The sequence below is a fragment of the Pterocles gutturalis genome, unplaced genomic scaffold (genome assembly GCF_000699245.1).
Source record: "Pterocles gutturalis isolate BGI_N339 unplaced genomic scaffold, ASM69924v1 scaffold48293, whole genome shotgun sequence".
Classification (NCBI taxonomy): domain Eukaryota; kingdom Metazoa; phylum Chordata; class Aves; order Pterocliformes; family Pteroclidae; genus Pterocles; species Pterocles gutturalis.
This window is the reverse complement of record NW_010122277.1, coordinates 1-20,659: the sequence shown is the minus strand read 5'-3', so window position 1 is coordinate 20,659 and position 20,659 is coordinate 1. Positions and strand designations below refer to the sequence as shown.

At 37.0% G+C, this 20,659-nt stretch overlaps 1 protein-coding gene across 1 annotated transcript in view; it reads left to right on the top strand.

The window, feature by feature from the left end:
* The window catches only part of LOC104464684 (sodium- and chloride-dependent GABA transporter 3-like), a gene marked incomplete at its 3' end in the record, with an annotated part of 27,929 nt that extends 13,758 nt beyond the window's left edge, over positions 1–14,171 (top strand). The window contains exon 5 of the mRNA XM_010077466.1: positions 14,039–14,171. Coding sequence (XP_010075768.1) covers positions 14,039–14,171 — 133 coding nt within the window. The remainder of the gene's footprint in view (positions 1–14,038) is intronic.
* Between the last annotated feature and the right edge of the window lie 6,488 nt (positions 14,172–20,659).

Genomic DNA, 20,659 nt, shown 5'->3' with positions numbered 1-20,659 from the left:
TGAGAGGTGCACTGCTTACTTGCAGGGAATTTTTTTTTAAAAGGTGAAAGGTCAAAAATAGCAAAACCTTAGTTGTGCCATAAGCTTGGCCAAATCAGTTAGTTGCAGAACATGCCAAAATAACCAGGCATGTTTCTTTTGGCTTTGCTCGGATTTTAATTTCTCATAGATTTATTTTTTTTTCCCTGCTTGTAGAAGAGAAGACCTCTATTGAAAGACCTCCTTTCAGTTGTTTTGTGCAAATAAAAAAGTGAGCTCATCCCCTTCCTATACTTGTGTCTAAGCAAACTTTTAAATCTTCTAGAAAGCTTAAAGCAAGATATGGTTGGTGGCGATTGCTGCCCGAAACAAATTAGTCCACATCAGTAGTTCCCTAAAGAAGAGAGGTGTCTTGCACGGGACAGGCTGAAAAGTTACACTCACTTTCTACGAGATTGCCCACCCCAATAAGTATTTTCTGCACCAGTTTACCATGGGAATTGAATTTGCAAGACTAGATGTGCAAATGAATAGCATGTAGCTCTTCCAGGACGTATTTTTCAATACCTCTGGAATCTTTTAAATATGTGTGTGACTTTGTAAGTAATAGACTCTCATTTTCAGCTGTCCAAGAATGTGTCCATTAGATTTGGTCACTGTATTGAGATTGAGAATCTTAAGGACCTGGGTGCGAGAGATGTTGGAGATACCCAAGTAATTCTGAAAACAATGTTAAACAGCAGTCCCATTCATCTACTACTTAGCTATTTCAGCATGGGTACTGCATAATACAAATAGTTCCATGCAATTAAGTAAGCCTGCATTTATTTTTGTCTCTTGAGAAAGTATCACGACAAGAAAAAAAAGTTTAAACACTTTTAAAGAGTATTTCCCAAGTATGGCTTTGTAGATTCAGGGCATTAACAGAAAGGGCAGTTGCTTGTTTTTTTTTTTAGTCAAATTAAATGCTCAAAGGAGAGATGTTCTTGCTGTGCAAAAAAAAAAAAATGATGACAGACTGGGGAAAAAAACACTTTTTTTTGGTAAAATTTTCACTGTTTTCCACTACTTTCTTATACAGTAGCAAGGAAATTGATTTGCAGTGTCAGGAAGACTTCCTGAGGAAGACTCATTAAATATTGCCATGGAAATCCTATAAAGGTTAAAGAATATCAGATAGTGCAGGCCTTGAAACAACGGTGTAGGCATAGCTGTCCTCTGTGTGGAAAGGGAAATGACTGATATCTTCCCAAAGTACCTTCAACAGCTGTTTTTTACCGATTTCAATTCTGCTGACTTGGTTTTAGTTTACAAGTGAAAAACCGAGCCAGTAGAATTTAAATGAATTTATTTAATTAAGAATCATGCTGTAAGTTGCAAGTGCTCTGGGAGAGTGGTATTCATGAAGACCTAGTAGCTGTAAATGTGGACAAAGGACTTGGGACCTCCCAAAATAGCTCCTGTACATTTGCAGTTTTCTTTTTTCTCTTTTGACCTGTCAGCTATTCTTTACTGCCTTGTGCCCCTGCTCCTTTACAGTTTCTCTTCTTAGTTTTTTTTGTGATTTAGTACAGGGCCAGTGAGTATGAGAAATATGTTGAAAGTAATTTTTTAAGTTATTTTTCTGGCCACTCAGGTAATGGTTTTATATTGGTCTGTTCTGCGTATGTGAGTTTGTAGCCAAGAGCTGACTATGAAGGACTATTTTACAAAATCATGGGATAGTTCTCAGTTTTCTGTGGTCTGTAGTTCCCATTATATGAACATTTATTTAAGACTGAACAACCAACTACAAGTCCACAGGCTGTCTAAAAGGCTCAATGCAGGTTTTAAGAGCCATCAGGTTGACTTTCATTTCTTCTAGGTGCTTTCAGTTCACAGCTGCTACTCTGTGCTAAACTTGTGTCACTCAGAAGGTGAATAAAAAAGATTTTTGTCTCTGCATGGCTTCTTCAGAGAGGAGTAGGGGGAAAACTGCAAAAAAACCCTGAAGGAGTCGTTGGATATATTGAGAGAGTACCAAGAAACTGTAGAGCAGAGGTGAGTGGAACAGCACAAAAAGGTTATTTGACAGGGTTAAACTCTCAGACTTGGCTAAGAAGTTGCCATGACTTCAGTGAAAGAGGTTGAAGGAAAATAGGTCAGGAACGGTTAGAGGAGAAGCAGAGTGTTCTGTGTTTATCCATCACAGTCTGTCTCTCACTATGGATAGACACAAACACACACCTATACATACAAAAATGGAAAAAAGCAATACAAAAAAAAAAAGCACAGGAGGTGCTAAGTAGTGTCGTGTTACATTCAGATAACTTAAGTACTGACTTTAATGAGGCAGAGCAGGGGTTGACACGAGAAATACTGTCATTATTTGCAAACAGTACTAGAAATTTTAGAGAAAAGTCTGCCGAGGAGAGTTTAATCTTACCTTTTAATTTGATAAGAAGTACAAAAATGGATAGTGAAGGGGGCAACGGTCAACCCTATCAGCACTTTAAGAAGAAAGAACTAGGCTGAACAGCAGCAAATGTGGCTCAACTAGGAATAGTTAATTTTGATACGTGTTGATCACTGAAAATATGCTGTAAGAGGTATATATTTTAGAGCTGTGCATTATGCCCTAGCTGAGGGCTTCTTGCTAATGTGACCACTGAGAATTGCCTGTCTGCTGCTTTTAAAAAAGCCAAGTATGGAATTAAGTGGATTTCCAGAAGAGAATTCTTATAGTTTGAATTAATTTTATTACAGAGTCTTTAATCTGTAATCTGTAGATTATCTTGTAAAAGCTAAAATACGTATTTCTTATCATTGAGCACTGATGGTTGGAGACTAGAAGTGGGTATCCAGCAATATTTGTCAAGAATTATTTGTAGCACTTCTAGAAACCTGTGGGTATGTTCTATTTCCTATTTTAGAGTTTACATGAAATTTTAAGAAGAGAGGGTTGTACAGTACACAGATTCAGTGTTATTTGTCAGTTCTGGATATATAACTTTCACAAAAGTGAAAGTGTCAGCTCGTGTTGACTTCCAGTGAGAGTCTGGGACCCATACTCTCTCCTCATTTCAACGAGCAAATATACTTTTAGTGACTAAATCTGCTACAAATTCACTGGAAGATTACCTTTGTTCAACTTCATAATTGTATCCGTGCTTGTTCTGGAGGTGTTTCAGGGATTAGCATGCTGCTGCATTGGGAATAAACCTGAAAACAACCAGCCCATTTTTAGTTTCCTAAGTGTTAGAATCTATTTTTTTTAGAGGATAGTCTGAAAAGAATCCTTTCTTTTTAAGGCGTTCTCTTTCTCAAAGATATATGCCTACTATATGGTGATACCATGATCAATATGTTATTCTTTCCCATGTTGTCATTATGTAACCAGAGCTCTGCAGGTTAGCAAGCCAAAGGAGGGTTCATGTGCTAGCCAGTCCTGTCCCGCATCTTCTGAACGCTTGCCTCCTTCACTCCTGCTACGGTTCGAGATTGTATAGTATGGAAGCAAGATCAGAACCAATTTAATATGCAGCCTGAATCATAGGTGTTGCTGAATTTTGACATTTGTTTAGGCAATGCAGTGTATATTATAGTATAGGAGTAGTATGTAGCATATATTATACTCTGGGGCTTACAATTATAAGCGTCATCCCTGTTAAAATATATGTTCCCTTCCTGTAAAAGGGAGAGGTCTCCCACACATTGTTGTCAGAGTCCTGCATCAGGTAGGTTCTCTTCTAACAAGAATTTTTCTTCATTCTGTTGATTGTTGCTTACTTAGTGAAGCTCAGTCTCCTTTACTTTATTTGGCAGCTACCTTTTAATGTAGAGTCCTGTAAAGTATAGAACAGGGTATTTGATTTAAGTTTTAAAACTGAAAAATGTTTCACAGCTTTGTCACTAGTACGTAGAATGTTGCTACACCTGTTGCCTAAGACAATATTGTACCATTCTGTATGTTTTCTTGTGTCAAGAGATAATGAACCTCACCAGAGAAGGCAAACCTTGGAGAACAGTATGAATAATAAATGTGGTAAAAATTGACTAGGGAAGTCAGAAGAAGAAGACTCTTATTAGGTTCTTTTTATCAAAGGATAATTTTTCTTTTTATCTTGTCCTATATATAATATACATTTATATATTTAGTAAAAAGTCCTGAGAAGTTCACAAAGTAATCTGTTAGCCTTTTAGTTTCATAGAGTTTTATATCCTTTAGCATTCAGTATAGTTTTTTTAAGTTTATAATGAGTACCATTATCAAAAGTTATCATATGAGTATGTAAGGCAGTGGAGAATATTATCTCAAATCTTTAGCATCTCAAATCTTCAGCATCTTGTATAATCTGTTTAATGCTGATGTTTCTGCTCTCTGAGAGAAAACCACTCTGTATTCAAAGAAAGGTGGGAAGCCTGTAATTTTGGTGAACTCGCCTTCTTCTCTTTCCTGTTATTCCTTACTTTATGAGGGTTTTAGTGTGTCTAGTCAGTAAACTGGAGACTACTGACTCAAGCCTTCTCTGAAATGTCACTGCTTGTATGTTTATGGATTATTATTAAAATAAGCAATCTTTCAAGTTTTTGTTCCTCCTAAGCTGTTCCTTTTCCCCCTTTGAGTTATGCAGTCTGGATGCATGGATCAGCCTCTCTTCCAAATTAGACAACAATTAGTGCAGATTGGACAGCCACAGGGAAATGTCTCAACTCCTTGAAAGATATTTCAGTACATGAAAGCTTCCATGCTGTTCAGCAGAGTTTAGTGTTTTACTAGAATGAAACGAGCAGTGGCACTACCTGAGAGATCCTTTAAAGGTGCTTGTAATCATAAGAGCTGAGAAAGGAGTGACTTGAGCAAGAACTCACAGCACTGCTGCCTAGGAAGGGTGCGGGGGTCAAGTGAGCCTCAGCATTCAATTCTTAGGATTCTTTATCAGATATTGGGAAAGCTGCAGCGATTCAGACAAGAAAGCACAAATGCTGCTGGTGGTGAAACAACTCCAAACAGCTGTCTCTAAGCCATTCCTGTAGTTGTGTGGTTGGCCACACTCTCATCAATAAATAATGTGCCACAAACGCATTAGATAAGCAGCTCCCTCCCATCTCTGTGACAAAAGAATGTCACTTTTTGCTTTTTGTGTGTCTCTGGCAAACATCTCAGCCTTCCAGTGTGTCTGGAAGTACTGCAATCATTATTTGCTTTCAAAGGAGGCTGATTTTAGGACTGTGAGCTATCTGAATAAGCATCTGTCAGTGCAGCGATCCGCAGCGTGATTGTGCAGATGTTTACCAGTAGAACTCCAGATGCTGGTAGCTCCCTGGCTTGGCAGTTCGAGCATCCACAGAGGATTCTGGTAGTGGAATCTGAATCCCACCATTTTCATAAATCTGTTAATTGCTCGAGTTTCTGCATGGCAGAAACTGTGTACTTGCACATGATACTAGCATATGTTTGGGTAAAAATTAAAGAATATTAACTGCGTAAAGTGCAATGAGAGAAAGAGGAGAGTTTGGAAAACATGTCTTTGAATAGAAACTTAAACTCACTTTAACACAGGAATAGAGGATGTCTGAAAGATATTGATACTTTTCTACTAAACTAATGGGAAATCTATGAAGCACTGGCACTCAAAAATGTTATGCTTTTTGTACAAGGAGCTTAGTAAAAAGATTCATTAGGTAAATATGGAATGGGTCTGAAAACATGTGCAGGGATGAAAGGAGCATACCAAAATATATAATAAGAAATGCCACTGTACAGTAGCACTACTGCTGTTTAGTGGCTTCATTTTGTTTTCCATTCCCTGCAGAATGCTCTGAGGACAGAGTCTGGCCCAGAGTAAAAAGGAATATTGCCACTTGTGTTCCTGGCTGAACAGATACAGATGGAGAAGTGACTTCAAGAGGCTGCCTCCTCTGTTTGGGTTGTTTTCGTTGGTGGTGTGTTGTTTGGTTGTGTGCATTGTGTTGTTTGTGTGGTAGGTTGTGGGTTTTGGTTTTGTTTTTGGTTGTTGTTTGGTTGGTTGGTTGTTTTTTGGTGTGGTTTTTTTGTTTGTTTGTTTGTTTTGGTTGTGGTTTTTTTTTTGTTTTTTGGGGTTTTTTTAATACAAAAATGTCTTGGCAAGTGCTCCAAATCAGAGAGGGAACATGAGGGGACCTTCCTCATGCAGTAAGTACCCTGGTACATTCCTTTCAACAATGTATTGGCAGCAGTTGGTCCTCTTTCTATTCAAGAGCCTGGTATAGCTCTGCACGTTGGAACACTTTAATAAAGACACTTTTTCTCAGGAAAATGCAGTGTTCTCCCAGTGATAATGTAGTGTCATAAGCTTTTGAAATGTTAGTTCTTAAATTTGTATGGAAAGGTTACTTTTCAGCTATGAGTAGTCAGAAGTAGCAGTTATCTCATAATACGCCTCTCTACAGCAATCCCAACAATGGAGGGGCCCTTCTTCCCGTCAGATGTAGTGAACCACTAAATTGAAAGGTGTTTTAATACATTCTCAAACAAACTAAAAACATTTTCAGTAAGTATGTAATTCTTTCTGCAATAATTTCCTCATGGGATTCATCTTTCTAAATTTTGCTAGGGTGTATGTGAGCAATGATGTTAATTAAAAGAACAATATGCAAAAGTATGTTCCTCAAATGTAGGTAGCAAAAGGTCATTCCATGCTGTCTAGTTTCTTGCTAAGTATATTATTTTATGTGTACTTAAACGTATGTTTGAATTTTTCTATGGCTCTGTTATCCCTTCCTGACTCTGTCCACATTTATTTGTTTTTATCCACACTTATATTTCAATTCAAGTTAAATGGCAAGCTTAAATAGGATTATAATATTTGGTACTACAAGCTGTAACCAGAATAAATATACACTGTAGTAAAAATTTCGTGATTTTATTTTGTCTAGTTGTAAATACACTTGTGACCAAATATCAGCATTTCTGAGAGCTGGAAACAGAAAGAATGCCACCCTTCAGATATATGTCCTATTATTCTACTTAAATTTATCTCTTATTCATTAGATTCTTGTAACTTTTATAACCTTTTGTCTGTGTTATGTATAGGAAGAAAAGTAAAAATCTTTCTTCAGTAACATTTAGTCAAACTATATATGTGCGACTAGACACTCTCCAGATTCTATCAGTAGTTTTTAAATACTGCTGCTAAACACATGTGTGATTCCTTTTGGAAAGCATACAAAATTCAAGAAACAAAATCTAGGAGGCAGTTACTGGACGTGTCTGCTTTTTTATAGTATGTGTGGCGTGTAGTGGCACCTTTGCTAAGTCATATGGCCACAGGCATTCTAATCTCTCCTGGGATATTCAGTTTTGACAACTGGGAAGTTTTATCACAAAGAGATGTTTTGAACTTGTCCCTTAACTTAGGCTTCTGATTCTTGATAATTCAGTTGTATAAATCAGCTTTGTCAGTTATCTTCAGTGGCTTCGTTGAGACTGTCAGGCTTTTGTAGTTACCTAACTAGGGCGCCTCATGCTCAGAAAATCACTATTTTTCATTTTTACTTTTAATATCACCTGATAATTGGAATATAAAACCACTATGAGGTTATAGTTTGTCTCAGAATCCCATTGTCTTTCTTTACAAGACCATGTAGTTTGTACCAGGGGAGGTTTGGGGTAAGACTGAGGCCCCTCTGTTCAAGAGTAATTTCACTCACTGTGACTGTGAGGCATTCACAACCTCTTCCCATTGCAATCGGCATCAATTATGCAATGTGCATAAATTACTCCTTTCTGCTTTGCTTTAATATGTGCAATCACAAGTGATGAAACACTGGTGTGAACAACCTTCACAGATTTGGCTGTTTTTGGGCATCTCACTATAGAACTTCTCTTTTTCAAAAGCTTGTTATTTCAAAACAGAGAGGATCACTTTCAATGCTGATTTTACTGCTCTTGTTCTCTCTCTCTTTTTCCTGCATTAAGAGGTGAGGAGAACAAGGCAGTGGAGGGGACATGCAGTGGTAAGAGGAAAGGAAGACACAGTGAAGCTACACTATCTCTTTTTTTCATTGTCTGTGCAATTTATGCAAGGTCATGGCAGCTGTCAGATAGAAGGTGAACTAGTGAGGAGCAAGAAGCTGCCATCAACTCTGTCATCTTCTGAACCCTGAATACATCAACCTCACTTCTTGGAGACAGGGCAGAATCATATATTTTTAAAATGGTCCCCCTTTTTGTTTTATTTGAGTTGAATAATAAAAGAATAAGAGCAGATATGAGGGTATCTGAACTGAGGCTTTGGGAGAGGAATTCAACTTTCTGAATGCCTCTTCCTTCCAAAATCTGCTGCTGCTGTTTCAGATGGTCTCGGCAGGAGAGCTAAGGCCCTGGCATTAGGGACAGCTGCGTTGTGCCTGCTGAGGAAATCGCTGCTAGCCTCTGAGCAAGACTTTCTCTTCCTTGGATCTATTCTTTGCATACTTGTATGTTATAGTTTAATTATATGTTCTTTTACTTGTTGCTGCTTGCTTTCTAAGGGGAACACTAACCCTTTGTTCTGCTTCAACAGAAAAATACAAAACAATTTACAGCACTTCAGTATATTTAAATACGCATTATGGTGGTAAGAGTTCAAGTTGATTGGCGCCAGGTGTCTTTTTTAAATGGGAACAGCAGGGATAATTGTGTTGAGGCTGTTAAGTTGACATTTGCTTTCCATGACATACTTTACAAAAGAATCAGGCCAAGATTTCTGGATGGGTAAGTTTCTTTGCTATTTGGGACTTCTCACGAGCATTCGGAAAAGACTGAGCATTGACCCTCTGCAGACAGCTTCCAGAAACTTAAAACTCTTCATCTTGAATCTTCACTGAGATTTGTGTTCTTAAGACAAAGTTGTCTTTTGGTGTGTGAAACTTTCTAACCACGAGAGAGAATAATAACATTTATTTATTAAGAAGTTGTTACACAGTTAGGGAAGAACAGCGCAGTAATTGGAGTGCCTGGCTGCTGAAATGGATTACTTTGACAGCTGGATGTGGATCATGGTGTGAATCTAAAGGAATTCTGCAAGCTCTATTTGAGCACTGAGTATGCTAATGAATCAGTCTCATACTTCCATCATGCTCACTGCTTTGCAATGTGGTGGCAGCACTGGAGAATTATTAAAGAAAGCTTTCCCTGTTTTCTTCCCACAGCACACAGTTCTGCAAGGATGCTACAAGCCAGTTGGGTAAAAGGTTGATATCTCAGTTGACACATTCATGGGTCTGGAAGTCGAGGAGTGCTTGTAGCCCTGTGCATAACTTTTGTCAGGACATGAGTATTGAGAACGGACCATGAGACTGGGCAGGTGGTGTTCATGGGAATTAGTGACTGGTGTGATGCTGTTAACGGTCCATATAGATGTGCACAAATCTTCAAGTGAGGAAGGTGCTGGCCTCTCTTAAATAAATTTACCAATCCTTCAGGAGCCATTCCTGTTGCTGGGGGTTTGTCCTGTAGCAGGTTTTGTCATGAAGTTTGTACCTTTGTGATGCGACAGAGTCTAGTGCAGAGGTTCCAGGCTGTCTGAACTGGCTAGCTCGTACCAAAGCAACACAGCTACATCCATGGTATATGCGTTATAGGCAAGTGGCTACTTGTAGTGCTTAGCCCAGGCAGAGTGCTCAGTTAACATGGCTTTACGGCATTCATAGCTGAGTAAGCTTACAAATTTCTCCATAGAATTGATTTCCATTACTGCAGCCATCTTACATGAGGTCACTTTGGAAAAGTCCCCACTTTGGAAAAGAAATGCTACTTATATTTAGGTGTACGTGTACATAAATATAATGCAAATAGCCAGAAAAAAAATTGTCTTGACTGAAATGTAAGGAAATTTAGTCATTATAATTTTTCAGTGAAAATAAAGCTAAATGAAAAAAAGTTTCATTTTCACAGTTATTGTGGCCCAAACAAAGATTTTGTTTCAATTTCAAGTATGCCACTTGAAAATAAAAATTAGAACCTTTCTAAGCAAAACAACAATCAAAATTCTTTAGGCAGCCCCTGCTTGTCTTCTGAATTTTTCTCACTTAATCTGATTGTGAAGTTCAAACTGAACTTGGACCGATCTCTTTCCAACCTGCAATTCTAAGTCAGTATATTAATACTTCTCAAAAAAAAACCCAAACCAAAACATTTACAGCTGTAAACTTGAAATTGCAGGTAGTATACACTGATGTATCATTGCAGAAAGGTTGGATATGTACAGTCTCACAACAAAACAATGTGATTTCCATATTGCTGGTATGTACTGTGTAGACATGCTGACTGTACATTATGCTAGTGCCAACAGGCTGATAATACGCTGCTTTCTTTTTGTAGGGTTGCAAAAGGTTAGAGCGTTTACTCTAACAATGTTTTCATGGTATATGACCAGCTGCATTTGTCAAAGCTGTTCCTCCTTAATCCTGTCAGAGCAGAAATCTTACTGGTGTGTTAAGATCATAGAATCACAGAATGATTTTGGGTTGGAAGGGACCTTAAAAATCATCTAGTTCCCCCCTTGCCATGGGCAGGGACACCTCCCACTAGCCCAGGTTGCCCAAAGCCTCATCCAGCCTGGCCTTGAACCCCTCCAGGGATGGGGCATCCCCAGCTTCTCTGGGCAACCTGGGCCACTGCCTCACCACCCGCACAGGAAAAAACTTTCTCCTAATATCTCATCTAAATCTCCCCTCTTTCAGCTTAAAACCGTTACCCCTCATCCTATCCCCACATCCTCTGATCCAGAGTCCCCCCATCTCTCCTGTAGCCCCCTTTCAGCACTGGAAGCTGCTCTAAGGTCTCCCCGGAGCCTTCTCTTCTCCAGGCTGAACAACCCCAACTCTCTCAGCCTGTCCTTGTACAGGAGGTGCTCCAGCCCTCTGACCATCTCTGTGGCCTCTTCTAGAGGTTGTTGGTCTGGTTGGCTCTGCATGGAAACACTGGTGCTCAAATGATGAACGTTAAGATATTTATTGGCTAGTTCTTTTCTATGACAGTCATTTATAGTTTGCGGCTTTTTAGTCCATTTATAAAATGTTTTTGGTTAAAAATAAACTTTTCAGTACCTGCAATCAAAATAGGTCTCTTTGCAAATACCCGTTCTTTGCTTTGTCATCAGATTTCTGTGGTGGACTATTCCCTCTTAACGTGTCTTTCAACATGGTTATCCATAGCCTGTTGTCAGTACATACTCATGGATCTTTTTATTGCCTAGACCCTCTTTAATCATATTGTACCACTTTTTGATTTGTTCACTTGCAAGTAACACTCTAGTATTCAAGGTGATCTAAGAATTCAAAGATTTTTTTTTTCTTTTCTTTTTGAATGAGAATTTGTAAAGAGGGTGGACATCATCCTAAGTCAAATTCCACATGATATCTGTCAAATTGATTAGGAGAACTTGAATTTTAAGTATCTATTTCATCGGCCTTTCTGGATAGTTATGGCTCAGTGATGTTTTCAGTTCTAGACTGTAGATACAACATATGTGCTTCCTCTTCCTGATTAAAATATATCCTTCATTGAAAGTTACTTCTCTTCGTTTTTGAATGCATTTTTATGACAGTTCTTTAGGTTTTTGTAGTTCTTAGCTAACTGAGGGTGTTCCATGCTACCTGACTTCTCTCCCTAACTAGATGATGGCAGAAGCTTTGCAGAATGAAGCTTAGTTATTGGATAAGGAGGAAATGTGGATGAGGTGGCAGTAATTTTAAATGTAAGCACATAATACTTCTTCTATTGCAAAAAGTTTTTGTGTAACCTCCCTTCCCCACTTTTTTTTTTTTTTTAAAGTGGAAAAATAATCTAACTCTATATTCACTAGAAAATAAGAAGACAAACCTCAGGCTGTAGAGTTTGGGGTTTGTTTTAGTGATTTTTCTTTAATCTGTTAAATGTTGCCCTGCCTTAGCTAAGCAGTAAACTTTTAGCCTCTATGTTGTAAATGGCTGCACCCCAGGGCTGCAGCAGGAACAGCAGCTGCAGCTCTTGAAATGTGTGAAAGACTGAACAGGTTCTTGCAGCATCTGTATGGCCATCTGAAAGACTTGGTGATAGCTAGAGCATTTTATTTTTCCGCCGTATCACCAGCTCTTAACATCTCTGTCCTCCTACTCCATCATTAGAAGCAGGTGAAGGAACCTCCCTTCATCCTCAACCTACTACTGGTGAAAGCAGAAGAACCAGTAGCAGGTTCCTCCCCAGGTAGCCCTAAACATTTATTTATTTTAGGCATAGCCTTGAATTAGGTGATCATACGTTACACAACTTGATCACCTCGGCCAATGACTGAATCGAATGCAAAAGGAAGAATTTATTGCATTTGGGTAATTCAAGGTTGCACTTTTTTTAACTTAACACTCAACCTAAATTTATTTTATTGTAATTAATTACATTATCTGTATAACTAAATGCATTTTTCGAGATTATTATTATGGGGCTTTTGACTATATCAGAGTACCTGTGAAATTCAGTTCGTTTGTCTTTATTTGCAATGTCTCTGGGAGGGAGGGCAGTGTAAGTCTGGGGTCTGTGAGGTTGTGTAGATAACATGTAATACAGATTGCAGAGAAAACTTTGCTTAGGAGGGTAGTTTACGTGAGATTGAATGTTGGAAATTCTTATATGAATGTGTATGTGTGTGCATAAAGGTGTGCAAATACATTTATGGAAACACATGGAATGAGCTGTGACCAGTCCCTGCAGAGATTTGATTAAGCTGATAAAAGGCATGAATGACAGAAACAAATTATTCTGTGTGTATAATTAGTAAATGACTATTTGCTTGCTTTAAGTTGCTTTAAAAATGATGAGGCGTTTCCAAATCTCTGGATGTATGGAATTTAAATCCATATCAACTTCTGACCTCACATGCCAGTTAAATCATACTTCATTGCTCTGTAAAATTGAGATTTCTGAAAAAAAATCTTTTAATTATCTATAGGGTTTCTTTCAGGCTTAAGAGCACTTGAAGAATCTCAAGAGAATTAATGAAATCATTGAGCATTATAGGAGTAATTTTTTACTTTTGCTTTTAACCTCTTCGTCCATACAACCAGAAGTACCCATGTTTTATTTATGGGCTGGTAAATAATTTACATTTTCTTTAATCTGAGTGTTTGCTTAAAGTAAAAATAAAAGGACATAAAAGGATCGTGCATCTCCCAGATAAGAGTATCATTTGCATATAAAAATAATTGTTCTTGTGAATAGAATGCTAGCCCAGATTTCTGGAAACTAGCATTGAAGGCTGGTTCTGCAGGTTTCCTGCGTGAATGCTAGCCATTCGCTTGATTTTTCTGTTTCCAAATTCTTGTTTTAAGAAAAACAAAACAAAACACAAACCCAAACTCTTCACTCTCCTTATCGTGTTCACTGAGTTAGTAAATACTTTGGCCCCAGACTGTGAGCTGTGAGAGGTGTTCCTAAAATGTTTGAGGACTTATGTTTTTAGAATTGAGTGGCTAGTATTTTAAACACACTATTTTTAAATAGTAAATACAACATATATTTTTGCTGAACACTTTTCACAGAAAAGTTTGTTTTTAAAATATTAACATTTTCATGTTAACATTTCCTAAGTTAAATTCATCTGAAAAATGTAATGTTTGACACTTTTGAAAATAAATCTTGTAAAATTATAATTTTGAGTACAAAAGGAAATTTATGAAAATTTTATGAGGTAACAGTAAAGGTTACAACTATTCAAGTAAAACAGTAAAATTGAAAAAAAACCCATTCGTTATTGAAGTGTTTCATTTTGGGCTTATATATGTCAGTTATTAACTAAAAAAAATTTGGGTTTTTTTTTCTTTTACTTTATACAAAAGATATTTAAAAATCTTTATTTTTTCACTGACCTGGAAAAATTAAACATTTGTTCATTTTTAACTGGATGTAAAATCCACTGAGAATATTCTGTTTTTTCCTTCTGTGTCTTCTATCTTAGCACAGTGCATTCTCAGTAGTCTCCTTGGTTGCAGGTGATTTGGTTTAAACCCAGTGCTTTGTGTGTGGTACTGTTTTGCTTCAATATTTTTTTTTTAATTTTCTTTTTTTTTTTTTTCTTGGAAGGCGAAGGGTGCTAGCTATATCTGATGGAATCGAACATATTGGGAATCTTCGCTGGGAACTTGCACTGTGCCTCCTTGCTGCTTGGACTATCTGCTATTTTTGCATTTGGAAAGGAACAAAGTCTACTGGAAAGGTGAGGTTAAAATTCTGTGTGTCAGTTGTACAATGACTCTCTTGTGCTCCAAACCTGTCTTGTCATTTATATTTGCTTAAATCAAATGGCAGAATTTCATAGGCATTCTGCATTACTGTAAGTAACTATACTTCGGGGTATATAAATTGTAATACTGGGTAATTATGAATCAGTCGTACTTTGCATTGTTTTGTTCGTCTTGGTTTTCATTATTTGCTTTGTCCCTAATTCTGTTAGATTAGGCTGTTTGTTTTTGTTTTGTTTTGCTTTTGTTAATTTAGCAAACTACACTTCTGGCCAATCCTTGAACCCTGAAATCGATACTGGGTTGTGGTCATTTCTGTGCTTGAGGTATCAAAAATTTGAATTTTGTCCCATACTGACAGGAATTGAAACTCTCAGTGACACAAGTAAACTACACACATAAGCAGAGAAAATTTAGAAATATAAACAACCTACAGCAAATGTAAACTAATGCAAATGGGACACAAAAAGCAGAAATAATGAAAAAAAACCTCAGAGATAAAGGTGGACGTAGTAGGGGAAAAAAGAAAAATATCTCTTGTAATTTTTTGTGTGAATGCCATTCCTTACTGGACACCCAACAGAGAAACACTACTTCACAGCCTAAGTGGGTCATGGGATGATGGAGAGGTTGCCCCTGGAGTAATAGCAGATGTAGTTCTGAGTAGAATGTATGGTTAACCAACTAAACAGAGAGGAAAAGAGCCATAGGTCTGAAGGCGGGGGGGATCTCTGAAAAAAACACTGCTTTCTCAAGTTGGAACCAAAGAATACAGGGGATAAAATTGGTGGATTGAAACATTTTATGCATTTAATTTTCAATTGTTTATTACTTAGTTGTTTACTTTAGTTTTAGCATGGTTGGTTTTTTTGTTTGTGTTGTAGTAGCCTACATTTACAAATGAATGTTTGAAATGTGGAGGGTTGGTTTTTGGTTTTGTTTTTTTTTTTTTTTTAAGAGAATGTCAGAGTGAAATTTTTCAGCATTCTCAACCACGCACATTCTTCTTCCTATCAAAATTTTCATTGAAACTATTTGCTGTATTTGCCAACTGTGTCAGTCAATCTGGTACTGCATTTTTCATCTAAGTATTTGCATGCAGAGATTTATGCAGCCCTACTTTTATCAAGTCACTGCAGGAAAAATGCTGAGAAAGACTGTCTAGGGATATGTATAAGCATGAATAGTTTAGAGGAAAGGGGGGGAAAAAAACACTAAGAAGAAAAATATAGAGAAGCAAGGGTGATATAAGGGAATGACAAGATAAACGTCCATATGTCTTTGAAGCATGCACTCCAGGGAGGTACAAAAGTGGTTTAGAGTTGTCTGAGGACTACAGCTGGCAGTGAAGAAATGAAACTGAGCAAAACTAATTTTCTTTTTTCCGTGAGAAAGTGTGTCTGAAGATGGAGATCTATTCTACCATAGTATAATCTGACCCAAGGGTGGAAGAAAAAAACATGTACTGTGAATGCACACATATGCATGCAAGGTTGTGCAAAACTCCAACGTACTTCAGAAAAGTAACACTGGTAGAAATCATTTAGTGATAGAGAGAGGCTCTAGTGATTTTGGAAATTATATATTTTACATTTCTGCATTTCTCTGGTTTACATTCAGATTTTTATTGCTCTTCACATACATATCACACAATTCCTACAGCCTATACCATTTCGCTAGAAATAGATCTTTCGGAAGTAATTAAAGTAAAAATTAAAGCAAAACTGACCTGTTTGATTCCCCCCCCCCCGTGATAGCTTAGCTAAAACCTCAGCTTACTAGTATTTTATTTTATTTCAGTGTGGTTTTGGCAACCACCTTTCTGATGAAGTTAGGTGGAACAGTCTGAGAAAGAGACATGTCTTGCCCACTTGAAATGGGCTGAAAAACTTTTCAACTAAGCAGAAATAACCAGTCTTGCAACAGAAGTGCAAAGAAAATTGAATTAATACTCACTATTCAGCTTTATAGGTTTCAAGCTTAAAAAAAATTAGGTCATGGTCCCATAAGACTCATCATATATTTACACCGTTGAGATCAGTTTACCACGAGCAGCAGATCTGTTTCCAAAATTGTGAGGAAGCAGCCTGGTAGATTCCTGTATTCCTCAGGAGACATTGGTATTCAGCAGTCTGCCTATGCAGAAGATCCATTGATTCGCAAGAAACATGCAGTAAGGATCTTTCATAGTCAATATTGATTATTTAATTTTGCAGTTCTGTTACTGCAATTAGTAAGGAAAGCTTTTTACTAGATGAATGAGTGACATTGCAATTGTTTCCCAGTGATACTTTTTTTTTTTTTTTCTGGAAATAAGTTTACTTTTTTAGATGTATTTAAGAATTGAATATTCTTATGCTTGCCACGTATTACAGCCAAAGTCACTGGAAATCTGTGCCATCCCACTGCCTTCCCAGACCAGCCGAACAAAGACATAGCAGTCAGGTGTTGTGGATGCTACAGAGAAATGAAATGCTATGAAATATAGATGACAGAGCAGCCTTCTGGGCTGCAGTTTCCATTTCTGATATACTGGAATTTTGAAAGTTCACATTTAAGCTCATCCAGTCATAGTCCTTCACACTAGATTGAATTTCTTACATGCTCATTTCCAGGAAACATTTAAAATTGACTTCTAGATTTCTATCATAGTATTAAAAGTATTTTTACGCTAGTTTGTTAAATTTTCTGTATATTTTAGATGGATTGAGTAATTTCAATGAAATAACACATTTATTCAAAGAACTTCTTGTGCTTAAAACTTCTTAAAGTTTTATCACCTTAGGAAACATTTTCAAAGGAAGGTGTCTGTGGAACAGAATAGCTAGACAGAGGACAGGAGAAACAGAAAGAGACAAAATGGAGAAGGGGAGTAAGAGACTTTCCATCTTCGTACAGTTGTGTTCTGTGAAATATTCAAGAGGCTGGTTTACTCTTTTCCTCTTTTTACTCCGCATCCTAATGCGTAGTGAAGAAAAAAATCCAAGCCTTAAAAGCTGTCATAAAATAAAACCATCATTCTCTGGCTAGCACTACCACAGAACTCATCTACCCAGATTATAAATATTTAATATTTTAAGATATTAAATATAGTAAATCTAACATAAAGTTTAATTCCAAATGAAGTGCTTGTGACTCTGTTAACGAGATGTTTCAAACTTTTCCATTACTGTTCTTGAAAGTCATCACTTTCTCACAAAACATTTTAGTTTTAATTTCAGGTGGTTCTGGTGGCTTTCAGGAGAAACGTTTTTGAGCCTTTTCTGAGGTTCTTGCCATTAATTATTCAGTCTTAGATCTGAAGTTATTCGTATGCGAGCTTTCACATTTAAAATGTTACATGTATACTAAATGCAGGATCTTTGAGAAACTCGAAAAAGAGAAAAATGTGACAATGTAATGTTACCATAATGTTATGTGTATATTGGGAGCTTGATAATACGATATCCATCTTACGCAGAAGTATTTTCAGTAGCTAGCATCAAATGCTTCCAAAGATGAGGTAAGAACTATGGAGAAGGCTGAAGAAAGTTAATTTTCTAAACATTTAAAGTATCATTCTAAACTCTGATCATTAGGGCTTGGTTTACTGTCTGATTTTTCCAATATATTTTTCATTGCTGATTATGACAATTCTGATTATTTCTGTAATGTATATCCCTACATAGTTACTGAGTCTTGCTAATTTTTGGTCGTCATATAACATTCATGAAATCTTCAGGTACCAGGGAAGCAGTTCTTTTTTGGATCTTGACTATCCACTTATTAATTTGACTAAATGTCCTTGTGCTCTTAACTTTGGGAAGGGGACACCAGAAGTTCCTGTTCTATTTTTCCTAAATTGCTCACTGAAGGAAGTAATCCCAACATTTTTTTTTTTTTTATGACAGTATGGGAGGTTTTTCAGATAGGGATCACTCCTCTGAGTTCATAGTGACTCCTCACTTGTAGCAACTTCTCCACAATTGCTTTTGAAGTGAGGAGGCTGGCAGACTTAGAGTTATGTAAAGACATTATGGTAGTCTCTGTCTTATTCATCAGTCAAGCATCTCGCTTACATTCTGAATGCATCAACACATTGCTGTCTGGTGCTGATAATGTTAGTTTGGAACCCTCTCAGGTACATGGATTTATAGAATCACAAATTTGTACAGGTTGGAAGGGATCTTGGAAAGCTTCTTGTCCAGTCTCTTGGTCAAAAAAGAATCAATGCTGAACTCAAACAGTTTGCTTAGTGCTTTGACTGGCTGCATCATAAATCCTCTAAGGACAGATTTCACGTGTCTTGGGGCAAGCTATTCCAATGCTTAATTGTCTTCATCATACGAGTCATTTATTAATTACTTTTTTCCTACCTGTAGGTTCATTCCAGTTTTGTTACTGAATTATATATTTTTTTGCTTAGCTTGTTATAGTTCTGCGATCTGCTCCTGATTAAAACACATTTTTGTATCATCTCTGTTACTGTGTAGCCTGGGTTTAAGTGCCTGCAATTATTCATGCATGTAAAATTACTTAAATACTTCTATATTAATAAGCTAAGTTAATAGCTGGATTTTTTGTTTCTTGAGTCTTTCTTTCCTAGTCAGCATCACTGAACTATTCCTGAGTGGGAGAGGCAGCTAAACAGCATACAGCAGGTCACGCAGCCATAGGACAACTGATCCATCTTGTTTATGTCTTTATAATAGCATTGCACGATGTACTTCTGCTCTCTGCGCCGTATAGAAGAGCACTACTTCTGCCCCCTCTGTAGGTGAGGAAGGGTTGAATCAAGTCTCAAAAAGCAACCTGCAGCGTTGCAATAATTTTCAAGTATAGATATTAAAACATTTTAGCACACCTCCAGCTTTGCATTTTTAAGTGTCTTATGTCTGAAAGCAAGCCACAAAGAGAAAAGCAAAACTCCTTGTAAAAGGAAAACTAATATAATAATGACTAATAGATTTGTATCTAAAGGCTGGTTTAGGCAGTGAGTATTTGATGTGTAGTAAATGCCACAAACTGCCTGTGTCCATATGCAAGATCTTTTACATTTATTGTAAAACTAAGCTAAGACCTTTTCAGTGCTATTGCAAAGAGTTGGACTTAATGAACAAATAATGTAAATTCTGCTGAAGACTTCAACAGGTCTGCCAAAGGAGGTTATAGATAAACATTGCCAAAAAGACAGCTTTCATCTTACAGAATATTTGTAACACATAATATGGCCACGTGAATTTGTACCCCAAACCATTTTCTTTGCTTTGCCATGTGTTCTATGGCAATAGACTACATTAATAAATAATGGATTGGTTACAAAAAGCAGACAAAAGAAAAAGATCATGTTCCTTACAAAATAGTAAAACCACATTCAGATTTATAGTGCATTCCAATTTGTTCCCTGAAACTTTCCCATACAGAAAGTTGGGTAACACCAGTAAGTGTAATTCCTTATGATGTGATTTGTGTAACACTAATTTGAAAAACATCTGGATAGCTGGAAGAAAATTGCTTTTGTTCTGGGAAACATCATTTAGTAAACAAAAAACCCTACTGTCTGTGATAAAACTGTAGATCAGGTTTTGTCATTTTTTGATTCAACATAAAGTCTGCATTTTCTGATATGAAGTGTTAAAAGAATATTGTTGTATACTTTCAAGATTTTCATGTTATTTAGCATTAGAATATCTCACTGCTTCTGTGACCGCTAAGACCAAGACTCATGTTTTTTTGGGTCTTTTTTGAATGATTTCTCATCAATAGCATAAAGACTACAAAGCAATCTTGAGGAGCTGACCCAGAGCTAAGAGGCTGTGTCCCCTGTAAAAGCTGTGGATGTTGCACTACAACAATTTTACATGTTTTTTTCAGATCATAATCAACTTTCACAGTGTCTTGCACACACTCTCGTCAAGCTTTGACTTGAAAACACGCTAGAAAACATTGATATGGTTGTTTATCATTTGCCACCCCCTTTTCCTCTGTAGGTACTCTCTTTAGCACAGAGCGCATTGCTGAAAGGTATTGCTGTGCTCACATCTCTTGAAGTGCTGCTTAAGAAAAAGCACTGATACAGCTGCTCTCTCTACATAAACATGAGTTGTCTAAGATGCTTGATTAAATAGTCCTGCATGTCAAAAGCTAAAATAATAGATTAATGATTACAGTGTCTCCTCATGAAACATGTATGTCTTTTCTCCTAGTTTGTCATTGGAGACCCTCATATTACCCTTTGTAGCTCTAAAAAGGATACTGTTTGGTTGAGAAAATAGTTTGCAGTTCTTCATTGTAAGCTATTAGAGGTGACCTTGCAAGCTTTCTTGGTGATATAGTTATCATATCTAAACATAAAAGTATGAGGCACTATCTTCTTTTTTCTTATTACTTGTCGCTTTCATTATTCATTCAAGTAATTAACTTTCTACCATGACATTGTTGGAAAAGTTATAAGCACCTTAGCAAAGCAGAGAATTTTCTTTTT